The sequence below is a fragment of the Procambarus clarkii genome, chromosome 47 (genome assembly GCF_040958095.1).
Source record: "Procambarus clarkii isolate CNS0578487 chromosome 47, FALCON_Pclarkii_2.0, whole genome shotgun sequence".
Taxonomy (NCBI): domain Eukaryota; kingdom Metazoa; phylum Arthropoda; class Malacostraca; order Decapoda; family Cambaridae; genus Procambarus; species Procambarus clarkii.
In genome coordinates, this window is record NC_091196.1 from 19,608,658 (window position 1) to 19,629,486 (window position 20,829).

The following is a 20,829-nucleotide window of genomic DNA, read 5'->3' on the forward strand; positions in this document are numbered from 1 at the left end:
TCATACTTTGTGTCCTAATTTTGAACAAGATCACTCGTTCATGGAGCCAACTCACTATAAAGACCCTCTCAAGAGAAAAAAGTCCCAATAGCAATTTGAACATGAACCCTAGCAAGTACTTGATTCTCAAAGGAACCGGGATATGCCAAGATGAACCATTCAGTCCAAGCATAGGAGAAGATGCACAGCAGTCCCCTCTCACACCACAATGGGAGAGAACTGTGAAATGACTAATGCGAAGAACCCACTCTAAGAACCTCGGCCAAAAATAAGAAGCCTACGGCAAAGGCTAGACTCTGGCTAGAGTCTAAGGCTAGACCCTCACACTAGACTCTGTTACTACATAACAGATTGTGGACCTCAACCAGAGGTCCACAATCCTCGATCAGTTGGCTCCCTCAGCACTGCAGTGAGGGACACCACAAAACACCCAGCTGAATACCCAAGGGCAGTGCCAACATCCAGGAAAACCCACCTCTGGAAACCGACGACGAGAAAGAGGACACAACAGCCAAACAGACTTCTGAAAAGCAGATCACCATTTGCCAACACAACAATTGAGCGCCAGAGAAATCCACCACCCTGTCCTGCAGGCAAAGGGCAAGAATAAGCAACTCTGGTACAGCCTGTCATGACTAAAAAAGGAAACAAAGCAGCCACCTCCAATCCAGCCCACCTTGTAGTTATTGGCAAAGAGCTAGCATTGAATGTAATAAAACTATTCTTTCAGTAGGTCCCTCTTGTATCTCCCCAAACTATCTACCTAGAGTCTTTCAACTTCCAGCACTAGACTAATTATGAGTGCCTCCTGGAGACCAAGACCAGAATCTGGCCCCCCTCAATAAGAAAATAAGAAGGATATGAGACTTGGGTATACAAGATTGCCATATTACTGAAGGAAATGAAGGTCTATTAACTAATACCTCAAAGACTTTAGTACCAAGTATGTTTAACTAGCTTTAACTTTACCTTATGAGAGTTTAAAGGACTTCATTTTGCTGTGAAATTATAAATATTAATGAGAATAATTAATAAATATCCTATCCATAAATGTCATCACTGGAAAAGAAAACACCTTTGTAGTCCCTATTCAGCAAGACAAGTCTCTGCCCACAAAGAAAATATTGAAAAATTAAAAGAACTAATAAAATATGAATATATACAAAATAAACAACTTTCCCAGTTTCTCTAGCTATGCCTACAATATGTGATGAAAAGGTAGTCTTAAGTTGTCTTGAACATTATTCACATTGTCTTTATCTTTTGAAAAAAAGATGTTTTTATTGAGTAAACATTTTGGCATATAGAAATATTTTTGATTATGTAGCATTCGGACCCAGACACAAAGCAATCACGCCCTTATCGGGACTTCCCAGCTATGCACATTTGATATCACTGACAACACACACAGAGATCACACCAACGTGATGCATCAAATGACTAATTTTTAAGGCAGTGTCTGGGATGCTCCTGGACGCAGGTTCGAATCCTCGTCACAGCCCTTGTGGATTTGTTTATCATTGACAATTTACTCACCCTCATTTAAATATTAATTTTCAAGAGAATAACTAATAGAGCCTTAAAATTCACAGACTAAAATTCACAGTTCAAACAGGTTTGACTGCAAAATATATTTTTACACAAACTTTTTTAACAAAAAATATCCAAAGCATAATAGCACTACCCTGTAGTGTAAAAAATGCAGAGCGAAGTACAGTATATACACGTACGTACATTCTTATAAATAAATGCATTCATATATCCATACATTCACACACATATACTGTACTGTATATAATATACAGCATGTTTTCTGTAAATTGTAACAACGTAATAAAATAATTTAAATAAATGTCACATTGTATAAAATAATTAGGAATTAAGAGTGGAACAAGAAAATACTAAAGTGTTCTGGTAGAATCTATCAAGTCTTCTCTGAATACCATTTTATTGTCTTTTTCAGGAATATGTGTCCCACAATTGCAGCAGAGGTGTACCCCTATTTAAATGCAGCATATATATAACATACAGGTACATACATACCCACATATTAGTACATACATACCCTCATGTACACTCACGCACTTACATATAGTACATACATACCCTCATGTACACTCACGCACTTACATATAGTACATACATACCCTCATGTACACTCACGCACTTACATACATACCTTTAGAAAAAGCATCGACCCACTAGCAGCAGCTAAGAAATATGAATTAACATCAGTTATAATCTTGTGTTTATAAAATTAATGTAATTTTTTCTTAACTTATATAACTTTACCAGTGACTAACCAACAGGTGTATTAAATCCATTTTCGTAAATTGGACTCAAAACACGTCTGAAGCCTGTTAACGAAGCTCCCCATAGTGGGTTGCGGAGATTGTTGCAGGTGCCATCAATGGTGCGGTATTTTGTATGGAAGCACATGTCGTCACAGTAGACTGTTCGTCGATGGGCCAGGCATCCAGAAAGGTTTCTCAGCAAATACAACTTTTCAGGAGAAAGCAGGTCCTGGTAGCTGAACGCTGCCAAAAGTGCAGCAATGTGAATGTAGATGCCATATCTTTATATTTATAGTTTCAATAAATAATTTAAATACTGTACATCCATTAAAACCATTATGAAAAATAATTATTTCAACATTTATCATTATCCTAACATTCTTGAAATACTAAGACTAGCATTCACATCAACAACAAAGTGTGTAGATGATGATAAACTTATTTTATAGTATGTTTTCAATGGTCACTGAGGTCGAGATAGAACATGTTCCAAATAACAGACAAGACAATATAATTAAGAACCAATATGTACTGTATGTGCTACAATTCTGATCAATACAGTGTATTATACTGGTATAGCTAGAGTATATTTCATTAAAATTTATTAATTTAAAAAATTATTTTGCAATATATTTTCATTCAAAACTCACTTGTGAGGTTGAACACCATGCCTGATTCCACATGCCTCATTACAATTTTCAGAGTTTGTTCAATCATTTCTGTTGCCCTCGCTATCTCCCGTCCATCAGAAGAGGGGAAACGAAAAATACGAAGCAACTCATGAGGATGAGGCGAACGGCTTCTGTCTCGCTGGAACAGTTGGCTGCAAAGGTAGTATAATATAACTATTAAGGGTTGCCATCATTACAAGTAAGCCAGCTTGTTAAACATCTATAAAGAATGTATTTTATTTACAGTAAATATACATTATCTTAATACACTAATGGCTTATTTACTTTCAGGCTTCCTTCATATCTATTCCCTCTCATCTTGGTCAAATGCGCCTTCAGATTTTCCTGACATCACAAAATGTAGCCTACTAAATGCCTTATTATAGCAACTATTTGTAAATCAATAACATCCGGTGAGTTTTCCATTACTTTAACCAAATCATAGATGCCCATCTTGTTATGGGGGATTCAATGCCCAACACTCACATAGCCATTTGGAAGTATAGGTTCACAATCATAAGTACTTTATGAGCCCTATCCCATTTCCTCCTCAATTCCACTGATCTGCTGACACCACCAAGTCTGGAAGTCACCGTATTCTACTCTCTGGGGATTTGTTCACACACTCAACCATTGCATCCGGATAAGTCTCTTTGCAATGGCAAATGGAAAAAGACTGTATCTAGGAAGCAACCATCTGCCCATGATACTTTCCTTTGGAGGCTCTTGGTCTATGCTATGTGAAGACCGAGGTCAATCTTCACAGAAGCTGTTTGATGTGGCATCAAGGACAATCTCTTAATCCTGTCCACAGCTGCAGCAGACCTGAACGAGTCAGCAAAAGCGCTATCCATGGGTCTCACAGAAGTGGGCTCTGGTCACCTTTGCTGTACAAATAGGCAGGCACACACTATTGAGCAATACACTGATCATGCATCGCATTTAGCATGATCAATATACTGTACCTGTATTGCTTCCCATTAGGCTCTAACACTACCTCCTTTTGGTGTGTATGTGTGTGTATACACATATATATATACTCAATGCATATACTCAACCCTTATGAGTGCTGATCTTGTGCCATTGGATGATGTAACAAGCTTAAATTTATTGCAAAACCACTGTACAGGTACTTTCTTTTAAATATTTAAATATTTTTTATTAATAATAATTAATTGTGTCAGCGGACAGGAAGCCAGAGCATATTCATACACGTTAGGCTTTTATCAAGGTCATCCCACCCCCTAAGGTCAAATTATTGACCTGGCCCAGGATGTAACTACACCACAAGCTGACTTAACTCCTGTGTAAATACTTACCGCTAGGTGAACAGACGCATTAGGTGAAAGGAAATGTTCCCATTCATTTCTGTCCTGCTCAGGATACGAACTCGGAATTTTCGATTGTGTGTCGAGAACAAACCTGACTGTACTACTGGGATCCTTCCTGACTATACTACCAGGACCCTTAAACAAACAAATATATGCAATATTGGGTAAAGCTATTTGCAATTTGTTGCATAGGGCAAGTTCCCTCTTCCCCATCTTCCATCACCAAGGCCTCCACCGAGGGTGTTTGTGATCCTACTCCAATTGTGTGTGACTGCATGAGTCACTGAGGACATGCAAGAGCTGCAAATCTCAGCAAAATTGTCATTTCCCCAGCAATACAACTCCAACAAACTCCCCCCACACTAGCACCCATATTCTAACACCCCAACACACACTCCAACATCCACTTCCCAAATTCAGACACCCATTACCACATGCCAACACCCACACAAACACCCACCTTGCACATGCAGACACCACACACACCTCCCACAAGCCAACACCCACTATCACGGTGCCTTCTCAGAATTTGGATGGCCTGGGCCTGGTCTGGGTTGCTAGGCCAACCTCCTTTTCTCTCATTTAATTGGCCTTTTATGGCTATGCTTCCAAGCTCTAGCTTGTGCTAGGGCAGTTTCAGCTTCAGGTCAGAACCTTCTGCATCTTTTGCACGGCTTGGTCATGCTCCACCTTTGCAGTGTGGTGTTCTCACTGGGCCACATCTGACTATGAGCACTTTCTCAAGGGGGGTATTTTTCCACTGCTGCCAGGGCCGTGGAATGCATATCTCATTTTTCCTGAGGTGGATTATGTCATCTTTTTCCTCCTCAAATTTGATCTGGATACTCTAGTTATTGCTTATTCTTCTATAAATTTGATTGACAAACTTTCTTTGCAATTTAAATTAACAAAAATAAATCTTCAAGAAGTTAAATAGGACACACTTTTTTGTTTTAGTTCTTGAATCAGAATCAATCTGCTTAGCATGGTTAATAGATTTTAAATTTAAAAACCTTGTATTTTTAATGTAAATTAATGACTGGAAAATAAACAGGTACGTATCTGAAATACAACCAACCTTATAGTGTCGTTGACAGCTCTGTCCACTTGGTGACGAGCTTCCTCAAAGCTCTGGTCTAAGAACTGGTCTCCAATATGAGGTCTTGGATCCTCTGGAAGTAAAGACAGTGCTACAGCAATACAGGCGTTGCCCAGAAAAAGAAGGTCAAAATGTTTCTTCTCTAATCAACTCTCAACATTGTTTATTATCCTTTTTCTAAATAGTGTATTCAGTTTACTCAAGAGCAACTGAAATATTCCAACCCATCCTCCTGTTTTGATAGTCCTTTTTTTGTAACTATGTGGACTATGTTCGTTTTAATACACATTCAAAACCTTTTACCGTTTTTCAAAATCCAACAGTGCCAAATTCTACTTTCTAATTGTCCGTTACGTCTATACTTAAGTAACTGACCTTGTGCAGAGACATGAAAAACGAGTCAGCACTAAACTGATTGATTTGGTCTATTTAGAAAGGCACTGTAGTAGGACTGTGTCAGTTGTAAATGTGAGAATATTTCCCTCCCCCCAACCTTGTTTACTCAGAATGGCTGGCACTAGCGGCAATTAGTACTGTATACAGTAGTTGGTTAATCTGTGATTAAGTAATTCAAAACATTTCTTGACATTTTTTGAGTTGATAAGGGTTGTTTGGAGGGTGTGTTGAGTGGTTTGAAATGTTTTGTTCTTAGTGATTGGTGTATTCTCAGTTGTGGATTGAGGTATATTCTTATTTTGTGGGAAAAGACAATTTGAAGAGGTATTTGCCTCTGTAGCAAAACATCACTCAGAACCTGGCAAACTAGCACTATCCTGTGAGAAGGTCATTCCTAAGGTACTAGAAAGCTACAGAGGAGGAAGGGGCTTACAAAGAATTTAAATTAATAAAAATAATTACAACCTACCCTCTACAGTCACTCTGGCACGGGCAGTGGCATACCCAATGTGGTTCTGAGCGTTACATTCATACATCCCGGCATCGTCTTCAGTAACATTGTATACGAACAATGAACCATCAGTCTCAACTCTAGGAAAATATGAATTTGAATATATAAGTTATATGAACATAATTACTTCCATATACTCCACTGTATTAACATGTGTGTTATGCCATAAGTCATTATTCTTATGAAAGACACTAAGATATGTTTAAGCTGATGTCTGGAATGAGAAAATCTGCTGTTTAGTTCATCTGCCTTGTATACAAGGTGTTAACAAGATATACCTATATATGTTAATAAAACTACTCAATGAATCCAGTGACAGGTTGCTCCTAAAAAGGTAGCTAACTAGTTCCTATTATCTCACCTATGTTTGCTATCAGTTTCCATATCATGACCATCTTTGCGCCAACTGATTAATGGTTTAGGTCGACCATCAGCCTTACAGGGTAACACAATCACTTCTTGACCACTGACTGCCGAGACATCGCGAGGCTCCTTGCGGATAACGGGAGCTACCTAGTAAGAAAACCACACACAAAAAGAAAAATAGTGATAAATAATTCATCAACCTACATAAAAATATGAATGATGGAATTAAAATTAGTTCTAAAAATTGTTGTACCATAATGAAACAACAAATGCTATTGCACAACAAAATTACAATAACATGGCTGATCCAAAATAATATTATGGTAATGAAGTTCTATCTCAATCTTCGTAGAAGGCAGACTAATGGACAGGATTGAACTCTTGTCTCTTTAGCCCATCATGGTACAGTAGGTAGTGCAGGAACCTAGAGGAATTAGTTTAAGCCTACCCATTGTCATACTATGTTTTCATATATACTATTATTATCACTTGCAATGAACTATTTCATAAGCATTAATACAGGTATATGAATACACACTACAGAAATAGTTACAAAATTATTATTACAGTACCTTATCACGAACATAAAGTGTTGCTGAAGCTTCCTGCATTCCTGCAGCATTCTGAGCACGGCAAGTGTATTCTCCCTCATCTGAAGGCTTTACATGCTGCACTCCAAGACTGATACCTGTTGATATAATAATTATTATTATTATTATGGAAACTAAATAAAAAGTGTGTGTCTTGTACTGCTTTAATTGAGCAAATAGACTATCTTTAAATTTATATCCAGTCGCTGATATAGATGAGAATATTACAAACCACATCAAACTTGCAGATGACATTAAGATTATATGGTAAAGTGGGAAGTAAAAATCATATTGAAGCCTTACAAAGAGATCTACATGAACTCTACAAATGGTCAGAAGACTGGCAAATGCTTTTTATTATAGAAAAATGCAAGATCTTGCATGTGGGGCATGACAACTAACCTCACAGCTACCAAATTAATAACATTACCTTGCAGTAGACTGTTGAAGAAAAGGACCTAGGAGTCAAAATCCACCATTCACTGAAAGTTACACAACAAGTAGGGGCAGAAGTAAGAAAAAAAAAAAAAAAAAAAAAAGCTAACCAAACCCTAGGAATAATCAAGTGTACCTTTGACTTTAAGGAAAAGCAGGTAGTGATTCAACTGTATAAATCTCTGGTGCAAATTCAAATTACACTTGGATTATTGTATCCAAGCATGGAAACCTCATCTTCAGAAGGACATAGCTGCTTTTGGAGAAAGTACAACACTGGGCAATATAAATAATTCCAGAACTAAGTTAACTCTCATACCAGGAATAGTTGAGGGCCTCAGGGGTAACAACATGGCAAACCAGGCATGACAGGGCAGATCTCATTGAAACTTTTAAAATACAGTACTGTACTGAACAATTTGGAGGATGTTGATTCAAACAATTTCTTCAAAACGTAAAATGTAAAACAAACAAGGAGCAACAGTTTCAAGCCCAACAAGCCACAATGTAAGACTGTAACAGGAGATGCTTTTCACTCACAGGGTTGTAGATCCATGGAACTGTCTACCCACCAAAGTCATAAATGTCTAAATGCAAATTTTAAAATCCATCTGGAAAATATTATCAGGGCAAATGGAGGGACCTTTAACAAGCCACCGGCTCCCTGTCCTTGTAAAGGCCACTAGTGTGTTAATGGCCTCAGGTAAATCACAATGAGGAAAGGTTCAAATCACCTGGAGTACTGAAGAAGAGTATGAAAGTTGCTTTAACAGTTGCAAAACTCACCACGTAGGGAAATTGTCAAGCTTCCAAAAGGAACAATGGGTTGGCCATCTTTAAACCAGGAGATGATAGGAGGAGGCACTCCATCAGCCTGGCAGGTGAACTGGATGCTTGAGCCTGGACTAGCATACTTGTCGTCGGGTTCTACTGTTAGCACTGGTGGAGCTGCAAAATGTAAATCAAGTAATAATACAATAAAATCAAGATGTAAAAAAATATCAATACACAGTATACATCTTTTTAATGTGACAAACTATAAATTATTTATTTGTTTAATAATTGTTTAGCATTAGTGTACTATATACTGTAATATATTGATGAAAATATAAATTAATATAATTAATGAGCTCATCAGGCAGTAAAGGCATGAACTTTCACCATACAGTTTGTGATAAAATATTATGCAGTTCAGTGCAGGTGATCAAGTTTTTACTAAACAAATAACTAAAAAATATACTTGCCAAGAATTCTGAGGGTAGCCGATGCAGCAATTCGTCCAAGTGGGTTGGCTGCAATACATCGATAAATTGCAGAATCATTTCGAATAGCTGATGAAATTGAGAATGTTCCACGGCTAGACACCTGTAATAATGAATGAATAAATAAACTGCAGCACATAACTAAATTCCACTTGTTTGTTATCTTGCAGAAAAAACTACAGGTGTACTGTAATTACCCAAGTGTGGTTACTGTACGCAAATGAAGTTGTAAGACGAGAGCTATGCTCGTGGTGTCCCGTCTTTTCAGTACTTTGTCAAATGACGGATTGAAACTATTGACAGTTTTGGCCAACACCACCTTACTTCACTTGTTCTAACCATCTACCACTCTGCTTGCAAAAGAGAACTTTCTAATATTTTTTAACAGCTTTGTTTCCTTAATTTCCCTTAAACTCAAATCTATGACCTCTTGTTATAGAAGAATTTCAAGAATTTTCAAGAATTTCAAGAATTGCTCTGATTGGATCACCCATCTTTCTTTTGTCTTCTAACATTGGGATATGTAACACCTCTAGCCTCTCCTCTTGGCTCTCGTTTTTCAGTTCTGGAAGCCATTTTGTAGTAAGTCTTTCCACTTTTTCCAGTTTATTGATGTGCTTCTTGAGATACCATTCTTGTGGGCACCATACAAGACAAACTCACAAACCCGAATTAGCATTATACAGTTCAGTATACTGTATACTTATTTCTTAAATTAAGAAAACCATTTATAGAAATTAAAATATCTAGAAACAAAACTAATTAGTACATTATATCCAATTAATGTTTATCCATAGACAAATGAATATCAAATGACATATTGTACCAATCAGTCTAATGACTGAAGCATTAGACTTTAAATACAGTACTGCATAAAGCCCTTGGCTATGGTTCATGAGCCTTAATATCAACTAATGAATAATGCTCACCAACCTGAATCCTTGGACCTTCAATTATAGGGTCATCATTTCTTGTCCATATGATGTCAGGTTTGGGAATTCCGGACGCTTGACACTCAATTTCCACAGGAGAACCCTCCGTAACATTCACATCACTTGGCAACCGAAGAAAACGGGGCTTGGCAGGAACTGAAACTAATTAATAGAACAAAAATGATCATTATTATTTTTTCTAGACATGTGAAAATAAATAATGTTAATATAAAACTGTATACATTAATGTGTGTGTGCATTTGTGAATGTGTGTAAATGTACATACTTATTTGTATTTGCAGAACAGAAGTTAACCTCAGGTTTTAGAGATTACCTTGCACCCTTATATTTGTCCCCCAAACCAATCTGTTTCCATGTTATCAACTTTTGAATCCATTGCATGTAGTCTGCATGCTACAGACTAATGATCAGAGGGGGTGAGAGGGCTCTAATGATCAAGTTGGATGGTTTTTATATTCGTGGTTTCACATGTTAGTTTACATTATTTTTGGGTGTTAAATAACTATTTATGCACACATATTTAATAAAAACCCTAACTAAATACTGTACATAAGCTTACAATGTAATCTGTATGCCTACAATGTAACATGTAAACCTGCCCGTGGCACAGTTCAAAAGTAAGTGAATTGCAACCAACTCCTCTGTTGCTATACCCTGATCAAGCATCTCCATAACTACCTATGAAACCTGAATATCTTCCCCTAATCACAAGAGCTTTAGTTACATTAAATAAAGTTTATGATCTCAAAAGCCACCACCAGGTTGTTTATAACGATAATAACCTTGGGCTGTGAAGTTTTAACGCTCATAAACTATTTAATAAATGTAAACAAAGCTAACATAATTGAAGAAAGATGTACAGCTTTTGTATGTGGTTGTGCATATACTTGATGAATTCTGGCCCTGGTGAACATCATCCAGAAATAGATTGAAACAGGTGGAAAAGACCAAATTGTGATTTGACAATAATCATAGGCCACTAGTACATGAAAACGTTATTGTACAGTATGATATTAATACTTTGGCCGACCTGGCAGGCCACCTGCATCACACTGCAAGGTAGCCCGGGCATTGCCTGTAAGTGCACAAACAATGTTAAACTTTTTCACTCACACTGTTTATACTTACTAATAAGAATAAGCAAAAATAAACAGATGATGGCATTGACGTCATGCCCCGAACTATGTGTATTGTTTTGATGACTCCGAGAGTTTTATCGTCCAGCGAAAGTGTTGAAAACAATATATTTTTTTAATGGGTTCTGGTTAAGTACATTACTACATATACAATGAAATTACAAAACCAACTTTGTTGAGTTAACTTTTGAACTTTCTTTCCAAATGAAGAGCAGATAAAATACAAATTAGATTCATACTAGAATCATTTATCTAATCCTTTTGATCATATTCAATAACACATACTGTATACACAAATTAATTAAAAAATTATCAAGGGTTTAACCGATTTATTAAAAAAAAAAAGATCTACCGTAAGTAAAAGAATTACCATGCAACTATTACCAGTTGGACATTTAACAAAATTAACATAATTGGGAGTTGCCTCATGTGGGCCAATGGCCTTCGGCAGTTTATGTCCATGGACCCTAATTAATAGAGACTACTTTTCCACTTGACGTGTAACTTTACCTTATTCATTACTATATACGTATATACATACCCCCTGTACACACTATCAGTACTTCTGAAGACGTGGTGAAATATACACTTAAGTGATCAAGTGTGTCGTGTTACATTTTCCTTCATGATCACACATCTTCACATTACTGTATTCATTGTGTTAATTTCTTTAAGTGGTTTACATACACACCTGGGGGCATGTGTATGTAAAGGGGTCATGTGTAAAGAAATATGTAATATAAAGCAATAAAAAATGTGTAAGGTAAAGGGGGTACGTAAAATGTGCATGTGTAGGGGTCTGACGAGTTGAATAAATTCTCTTATGTAACATATCAGCTTTGCCCCATATAGTTCGTTCAAGTAGGAAATACACAAAACAAAAATTGGGTACTTAGCATAATGTGACTTACATTGCTCATTCCTGACTTCATCTTGTTGTTCTTCAGGTGCCATCTTAGCTTTGCGTGACTTCACTTCACCCATAAGATTAGTGGCCATGCACTCATAGAAGCCAACATCATTATCCTGGGCATTTTCGATCATCAGTGTTCCATCAGTCAGGATATTGTACCGATCATTGTCACTGATCACCTCGTTACTGTAGGATCAAGTCAGAAATGGCTTCAGTTAAGTACTTTTGTATAACAACCGTAACTTTTGAATTAGACTGAAGAATGACTCACTAACTACTCATTACATTACCATAAATCTTTTAGAACATTTATTTAGCTTTTATCCTGAAAACCAAATACTGTAATATTTGAGTATACAGTACAGTACTTAATTCCTTCCATGCAGAGATGAACTTGAGGAATTGGTGTGTCTATATTTCTATATACCGGTAAGGTAGAGCAAATAATTTTTTTTTTTTTTTTTACACAAAACTAAAATTTAATATACAGTACTGTACATACATAATGTGTTACAGTATATGCTATTTTTACCAAAGTAATACTAAGATAAAGAAGCAACTTTACATTTAAAATTTACAAACTTAATAAAAAGCATGAAATAAATAATGAGAACATGTTTTAAAGTGACCATGAATAAATATTATCATAATCCACTTCTTTAAATTGTGTACAAAGCCTACAGTATATGATAAGTAGTGTGCAATACATATATACAGTACAGTACAGTACAGTACAAGAATTCTCTTTTTCTAAATACAGTACACCTCACTTTAATTTTAATTTCATTCAAGATAGTTGATCTATTTATTGCTAAGCTGCAAAAGATTAAAAAAATTGGGAAATTTTCCTGGTAAGTTTGCAATAATCACAGTAGAGTATATAATAAATCAATATATAGTGTACTGTACTTAGGAGATTTCAGTAGAACCATAATTTTTAAATGTCTGTTATAATGTTCATTATACAATTCCATAAACTGATTTAGTTTAGAAGGAATAAGATACTTAGTGAATGCTGGAATATTCCATAAAACTAATGATTTTTTTTGTCTGATAACTAATGAATTATTTTACCTGAAAACAGTCATTCAATAATGTACCTTCACAAGACGGTACCCAATGTACCTTATATACAAGAAGGTACCCAATGTACCTTCTCGTATATAAATAAAGTATAAGATCAGTGACCAGCAGAGACATCCAACTCCATACTTATGATGACTTATTGGTTTAGATATTTGTCAGTAATGGAAGTATTGATAAAATAAGGGGAGAAATAAGATGTGCTAACATCACCTACTTGTGAAACCATGTGACCTTAGGCTGTGGGTCACCTTCAACCTTGCACGTGAAGTATGCAGTTCCTCCAAATCTGACATCCACATCTATTGGTCCCTCCTTGATGAGTGGTTTACCTGGGTGATTAATAGTACATAGGTAAGGATACACGTCATGAGAATATCTGGCCCTCTACCTCTATCAAACCCCAGCACCTGTTCTCCTTGAATAAACATTCTTAGTAAAAGTCTCTGCCAAGTCTCCCTTCTTGCTTTACTCATCTAGTTGTGCTTGGAAGTGTTGAGCTCTGGCTCTTTGGTCCTGCCTCTCAACTGTCAATCAACTGTTGTACAAATTCTGGAGCCTACTGAGCTCTATCAAATCTACATTTGAAACTGTGTATAGAGTCATCCTCCACCACATCACTGCCTAATGAATTCCATTTGTTACCTACTCTGACACTGAATTTTTTTATTCTAATGTGTATGTGGCTCATTTGGATACTAAGAAGTTTCCCCTGAGAATTTTGTAGGTAGTTATCATGTCTCCCCTAACTCTTCTGTCTTCCAGGGACATGAGATTTAGCCTTTCTTTGTAGCACATACCTCTCAGTTCTGGGACTAGTCTGGTGGCATACCTCTGAATCTTCTCTAACTTTGTCTTGTGTTTAACTAGGCTGGAGCTGCATACTCTGGGATTGGTCTGATGTAGGTGGTATACAAGGTCCTGAACAATTCCTCACACAAGTTTCTAAAGGCAGTTTTTCCTGTTGGAGAATCTAGCATATGCCACTGATGATATCTGATGATATCCGGCTTTGTAATCATCCCCTGCTTGACCACTGCCTTGCCCCCCCACCCCCCAACTTTTCCTATATCTTGCCTTTCCTTACCCTTGTGATTTGTATTCTAATCATCACTGTCTGCCTAATAAACATCCTGACTATTGACATAGTAACTGCCTCTCAGCCTACCCACTGATAATTTTATGGAAAATATAATTTCCAGTGTCCCGTGACTGGCCAGCACTCAATCCCCCCCCCCTCCCTGCTCCTACCCAGCCCAATCCTTCGTTATTTGAAGCCCTTGCCACCCTCCTTCCACTCTTCACGACCACATGACCGGGCTTACCACGGCACTGGAACTCTGAGCCGTTTATTGAAGTGAGGCTCTTGCCCTGGAGTACGGAGGGAAACTGGCAGGTGGCAGCGACCTGGGTAGTGTGCTGCTTCTCCTTCACCATCTGTGCCAGCCACATCAGTTGGCAGTCGCACACCAGTGCATTTGAGTCCAGCCGCCTGCAGGGAGGGGGAGGGACTGTTAGTTAACACTGATAGAACACGTGAGGAAAAGCTCCTTTGTCTATTGACAAAAGACTTAACTTTAGTACTCGCATACATCACATTGCCGGAAAGTCTGTAAAACTGTTGGTATACTCTTAAAAATCAGATATTATGCCCTCACTCTGCTCTAGTCACGCTATACTACTCACTAATCTGTTTCTATCGAACTTATGGTATCTGTGGATGGGAAAACAATCACTGCCAAACTACCTCGAGCTCAATCATCACTCAGCAAAAATCAGCTATTAGAACTACAATATAACAAATTCTGTCTTTACACAACACACTTCGTGGACGGAATTTTGTAACTAGCTCAACAAGATATTAACTTGCTTAGCTAAATGAATTGTGGGGGTTCAACCCTGAGCCCATTATGTGTCTCTGTAATCCTTTCCACTACCGCCCACAAGGTGGGTATAGGGTGAATAATAAATGAACTAAACTAACTAACACTTCGTGGTTCCATCCATAAACCTACACTCACTCCGCACATAGTCTTGTGCTTACTTACAAAGTCTTATCCTAAATTACACTTACAAAGACTTATTCCTGAATAATAATTCTTTTTGAAACTCTTCCTAGACGGATATAATAGACCCCATGAACATCACACCAGAAATAAATATATCTCTGACATTCCCATTGTCAGGCTAAACCTATAGCAACGCGTCATGTAAATAAAAGGACCCAGTATGTGGAACCCCCTAATGAAATGAAAACATTTTTCAATTTATACTTTATTTAAAAGTAGAGCTCATAATGAAGTACCTAATTTCATCCAAACTTTTGCTACTTTATTATCTAGAAATATAACTACACCAAAGTAATGTGTTTTATCACCACCGAGCCCAGGATGCAACCCCTTCTCGCAAATTTAATAAGTCATCCTCAGACCAAATTCATTACCTTGGGAAATCACACCCCCCCTATCTAGATGCCTATTCACACCTGGATAGTTATCTAAATACTTATGATGGCTTGAAAGCATAGTACGGTTCCAGTAATGTTCTACACATAAACTTGGAAATGAACCTTTGTCCTAAATAAAGATTATTCTCATGTTATAACTTTATTGTATTATAAATAGTTGGTTTAAAATATAGTGTATGCCGAAAACGTTTTCTTTGAAGAATTAGTTTTTTCTGTAAATGGAATTCTTGGGTACACTCAAATAGTTTTAGAATTATTAACCGTATTAACATCATGAAACCCTACCTAACCTAATCATACATTAACCAGAAGTAACCTTAACCTAACCATAGACAGAGAGTAGATAATAGCACTAATTATGTTGTCGTTCTCAATCCATTCCCGTGAGTATATTTCCTCCCTGAGGCCACGTTGCAACTCTTTATATTGATATATAGCAATTATGTTAATTCAAAATCTGTTATGTACCTGTCATTACTTTTATTTTTGTATTCAAGATGAACTTTTTCACCATCTAGTTCAGCTTTAGGATCTGCGGGTAACGCTATGTGTATTAGTGACTGCAAGAGTGAACCCGTAATTACCAACATGTGTATTTACACAGGTCCCACTGTACTTTCTTGTATATACAGGTATATCTTTCTATCTATCCATATATCCATCTATTATCTATTCAGCTATCCATCCAACTACTCACCTTTCTGTCCATATATCCTTCTATTTATCAATTTATACATCCATCTATCCATATATCAGTTCATCCATCCATCTATATGTCTTTCTATCTATCCCTCTAGTAAACCATCTATCTACCCCTGTATCTATCCATATATATAGCTCTGAATTTACCTGAATTTAGGTAAATTCAGATGGATAAACTCTAGCCATCTACTCATCTGTATCCGGCTATCCATCAATCCATCTAGTCATCCATTTATCTATCTATCCACCCATCTATCTTCGGCCTCCCTGCTCCCCCCCCCCCCTCCCCTCGTACCGTCCCTCTCCAGCTCTGCCCCTCTCTCCCTTACTCGTCCTCCCCGCCACTCCCTTACACACTTCTACTTTTCATAGTGATACTTACAAACGTCTGAGGGCCTGCAGGTTGGAGAAGGCACCCTGAGGGACCCTCTGGAGGCGATTGTTGTGCAGGAACCTGTAAAGTAGTTAGGAAGCGTTATACCAGAGAAAATATTAACATGTGATGGGGGTCAACCTCGCATCTCCGTGAGTTCGATCCTATTGTGTGGCTTCCAATATTTTATCTTGGATATACATATCACGTTTTTGTGATTTCATGGTCCATCATACACTCGCCATCGGGCTGGTCGTAATAATTTAGTACTGGTATATGTTTTTAATGATTTGTTCACTATCGAATACGTCCATCAAGTGGTCATCATCAAGCTATCTTATTCTACTCACACATTTATCTGATGACAACACCATTTCACAGATAATTCTGACACATCAGATATGACACATTGGCTACGGTGAACCCAATGAAACTAACCCATTTGACGAAGGTCGTTGATTTAATAAATAAACCGGACAATCACTTTGAACACAATTATTGGTAACAAAATCTCTAGGAACCTAATTACGTGAACTGTTAACTCTCACATTCGGTATGTTCTGTCTCAAAACAATTTCCATATATGTGTATATAAATATATAATAGTTTATCTATTAAATACAAGAATACCACATTTAAAAGGTGAAATGTATACCTTTACCGCATTCAACTGTCTTGGAGCTGTTGTCAAAAGCAGAGTGACAGAGATGGTATGATGTTATTTTAGATTCAACTACTCTAACAAACTGTCCATGTAGCACGGGGTATAGTGACCTCGTAACAGAGATGTGGTTGATTGATTGATGAAGATTAAGCCACCCAATAGGTGGCATGGGAATGAGTAACCCGTAAAGAGATGGGAGTAAAGACAGTTATATACGTGCAAAGACAGCAAGGGGGGGGGCTGAGGGTGAGTAGACAGCGCTCTGTGTTCATAGTCCTAAAGGTCCGGGTTCGATCCCCGGTGAAGGCGGAAACAAATGGGCAGTTTCTTTCACCGGATGCCCCTTGTTCACCTAACAGTAAATAGGTACCTGGGAGTTAGACAGCTGCTACGGGCTGCTTCTTGGGTGTGTGTGAAAAATTTGGATTAAAGACTTGCCACGTGTTAGTGGCTGTACAAGAATGTAAAAACTCTTGTATAAATAAATAATACAAATACAACAGTAAATACGACCCACCGGTCGTATTTACTGTATTTATTTACTTCTTTTCGGTGGAAACAGGAAGAAGCTGGGGAGGGGGGGGGGGGGAGATCAAAGACACGTGGTGAAGCCAAGAAGTCACAGTCTCCGTGGTGTAGTGGTAAGACACTCGCCTGGCGTTCCGCGAGCGCTATGTCATAGGTTCGTATCCTGGCCGGGGAGGATTTACTGGGCCAAAGTCCTTAACTGTATCCTCTGTTTAACGCAACAGTAAAATGTGTACTTGGATGAAAAAACGATCGTATTCCAGGGACCTGCCCGAAACGCTACGCGTACTAGTGGTTCTACAAGAATGTAACAACTCTTGTATATATCTCAAAAAAAAAAAAAAAAAAAATGTCGCTGACAGGAAATAGAGATTTAAGAAGCAGGACGAGCTAGAAATGGAGGAATAAGAACTAGTTAGCAGAAAATATAATTAAGAACAACTACAGGAAGAATTACTGTCTTCATTAATCCATTTATTTATGGACAATAAATACGCACAAGAAAGAAGTAAGATCCAATGGAGAATGAATATTATCAAAGTTATCCGTATAAAGAAAAAACAGAGAGGACGTATGACAATATAGAAAATGGAATTTATTTCTTTTACGGCTACACTCAAATATTTTAGCCTATTATATTTTTTTTTAGCCAAAGGAAACAAACTTCCAGTTGATAAGGAAGATGAGAGAGGGGGGGGGGGACTAACACCAGAAGTGAAGGTAGTTTTTACCTAACAAAATCCCCATATTACAGGACACAGTAATTACATACAAGGGTATAAGAGCAGCTCAATCTCCTTCCACGCAGCCCCGTTCCTGTGCCAGGTAAGTCCACTACGGGCTCACCATAGCCCGTGCTACTTGCAACTTTTGTTCTGAGTAGCTGAATCTAAAACTACTACTACCTTCCACAGGCCAGATTTATTATTACACCTTCATAAATCTGAAGGCTCGCCTTTTTGCGGTACGAAGTTCCTTATGATATAAACCTACAAACATGCATCGAAACCTGGTAAGAAGGCAACTAGTAAAGCTCAAATTTATCTGTATATATATATTTTAAAGGCGACATGGGCCAAGTATATTGACGTATAAACAGAAGCAGAACCCTAAGCCGGCTACCAGCCCTCGGAACACTAGTGACTAGACAACCTGTGTTGGAGGGGTAGAAATAGCCTAAGCTACTCTATCCCTTTGAGATGTATTTCTTTCTTGTCTCAATAAACATACTTGAACTTGAACCTGTGTTATGGCCTTGTTTATATGATTTATTTCTCCTTTCTTTACCGCAAGTGTTGACAGGTCTTAGAGTCGAGATTTTTATGTAATGAAAAACGCTTAACAGTAAAGATTCGCGCAAGGTAAAATAAATATAATTATAATTAATATTCAAATGCTAATAAACTTGTAGTCTCGATGGATTACAAGTAATTGTTTAATCTCTGAATAATGTTTTTCATTATACACAATGAATCTCAAATCTATAACATTTTTAACATACTATTTACATAGTTATAAGTATCTAAATTACTATTTCAACTAATGAGCTAAACATGCATTACAAGAACAAAGATTTACCGTGTTTAAAGTGTTTTGTGCATCTGATACCGAAAATAGAACATTAAGTACTTGAAATTATAAGTATAGTATCCCAAAGTAAGGTTAAGATAGACTACGAATACTAGGCTACGGTATTAGATCCTACCATCTTGGGCCAAGATGGTAGGATCCACAAGATTTGTTGGACTAGTCTTGTTCCAGCTGACGACGTCTCTCAGGCATCATAGATCACATCGTCAGCGACGTCTCTCAGGCATCATAGATCACATCGTCAGCGACGTCTCTCAAGCATCATAGATCACATCGTCAGTGACGTCTCTCAGGCATCATAGATCACATCGTCAGTGACGTCTCTCAGGCATCTTAGATCACATCGTCAGTGACGTCTCTCAGGCATCTTAGATCACATCGTCAGTGACGTCTCTCAGACATCATAGATCACATCGTCAGTGACGTCTCTCAGGCATCATAGATCACATCGTCAGTGACGTCTCTCAGGCATCATAGATCACATCGTCAGTGACGTCTCTCAGGCATCATAGATCACATACTCTGCGGGTTTTGTCACAGTTCTTCTACCGGGACCAAGTTTAGCAAAACGGCTGCATTTGGAAAATGAAGCCCGTAGTTGTAGGCTGAACCTTTACTCTGAGCCTCAGCGATCTATACCTTCTTGAAGACTGTTGTTCTTTCCTAGCTGACGGAGTGCATTAACTGTGCCATTGCCTCGAACCAATACAGAATCCAAGAAGCAGCTCAAGGCCTTTTGGCATCCTCATTGCAGCCTATCCTCATTAACAAAGGCTCAAGCCCATTCCATGCACTGCCAAACCCCCTGATTGTGAATGAAAAACGGTTTACTCACAACTCACAACTGATGACGTTCGTACACTTCTCGAACAAGTGCTTCGCTGACGACTTTTGTTCGAACCACAACGCTGTAAATGCTTCACCCACGTTCAACAAATACATATAATTGCCAACAGAACCTAAACACCTAACCTAATCTAACCAATGCCTAAATATGCACAGTATACTAATATATAACAATATTAATTTATATTTGAGAAAATTCCTATTCTGAATGAACACCATGTTAAACTTGATGAATGCATCTTCGGGGTCGACCGCTGGATGGAATGGACTTGGTCTGAGGACGGATTGCTTATTGGATCACATTCGAACTTTCTCCAGCACATGAAATGTTAAGTCAATGTGTAGCTTCCTCTGTGTTAGCTGTGGACAGATCAAGGTACACCCGTGCTGCAAGAAAGCTGCCTTCACCGACTAGGATCTTAAAGCTCTCGAAAATATGAAGTATTAATATAAACCCGGGGTAACGAACAGGGACTTTTCAAGTTTTTGCGTAGAAGCAATGGATAATTTTTTTTTTTAACATTTATATGCAAATCATCTTTAAAAAAAAGGTGAAATTGAGACGGGCTTTTGGCACAACTACTGACGCTCTTTAGTATTTCCACAGTTGAAAACGTTG

The 20,829-nt window shown here is 37.8% G+C and overlaps 1 protein-coding gene across 1 annotated transcript in view; it reads right to left on the reverse strand.

Annotated features, from left to right (window-relative positions):
• Pxn (Peroxidasin) overlaps positions 1 to 20,829 on the reverse strand; it is a 220,677-nt gene that overhangs the window by 21,499 nt on the left and 178,349 nt on the right. Inside the window, exons 6-18 of the mRNA XM_045749792.2 lie at positions 16,592 to 16,663; positions 14,366 to 14,532; positions 13,258 to 13,372; positions 11,956 to 12,143; positions 9,889 to 10,049; positions 8,938 to 9,058; positions 8,480 to 8,641; positions 7,241 to 7,356; positions 6,664 to 6,815; positions 6,261 to 6,382; positions 5,375 to 5,468; positions 2,945 to 3,117; positions 2,304 to 2,537 (exon numbers count right to left, since the gene is read on the reverse strand). Of these exons, the coding sequence (XP_045605748.1) occupies positions 2,304 to 2,537; positions 2,945 to 3,117; positions 5,375 to 5,468; positions 6,261 to 6,382; positions 6,664 to 6,815; positions 7,241 to 7,356; positions 8,480 to 8,641; positions 8,938 to 9,058; positions 9,889 to 10,049; positions 11,956 to 12,143; positions 13,258 to 13,372; positions 14,366 to 14,532; positions 16,592 to 16,663 (1,877 nt within the window). The remainder of the gene's footprint in view (positions 1 to 2,303; positions 2,538 to 2,944; positions 3,118 to 5,374; positions 5,469 to 6,260; positions 6,383 to 6,663; positions 6,816 to 7,240; positions 7,357 to 8,479; positions 8,642 to 8,937; positions 9,059 to 9,888; positions 10,050 to 11,955; positions 12,144 to 13,257; positions 13,373 to 14,365; positions 14,533 to 16,591; positions 16,664 to 20,829) is intronic.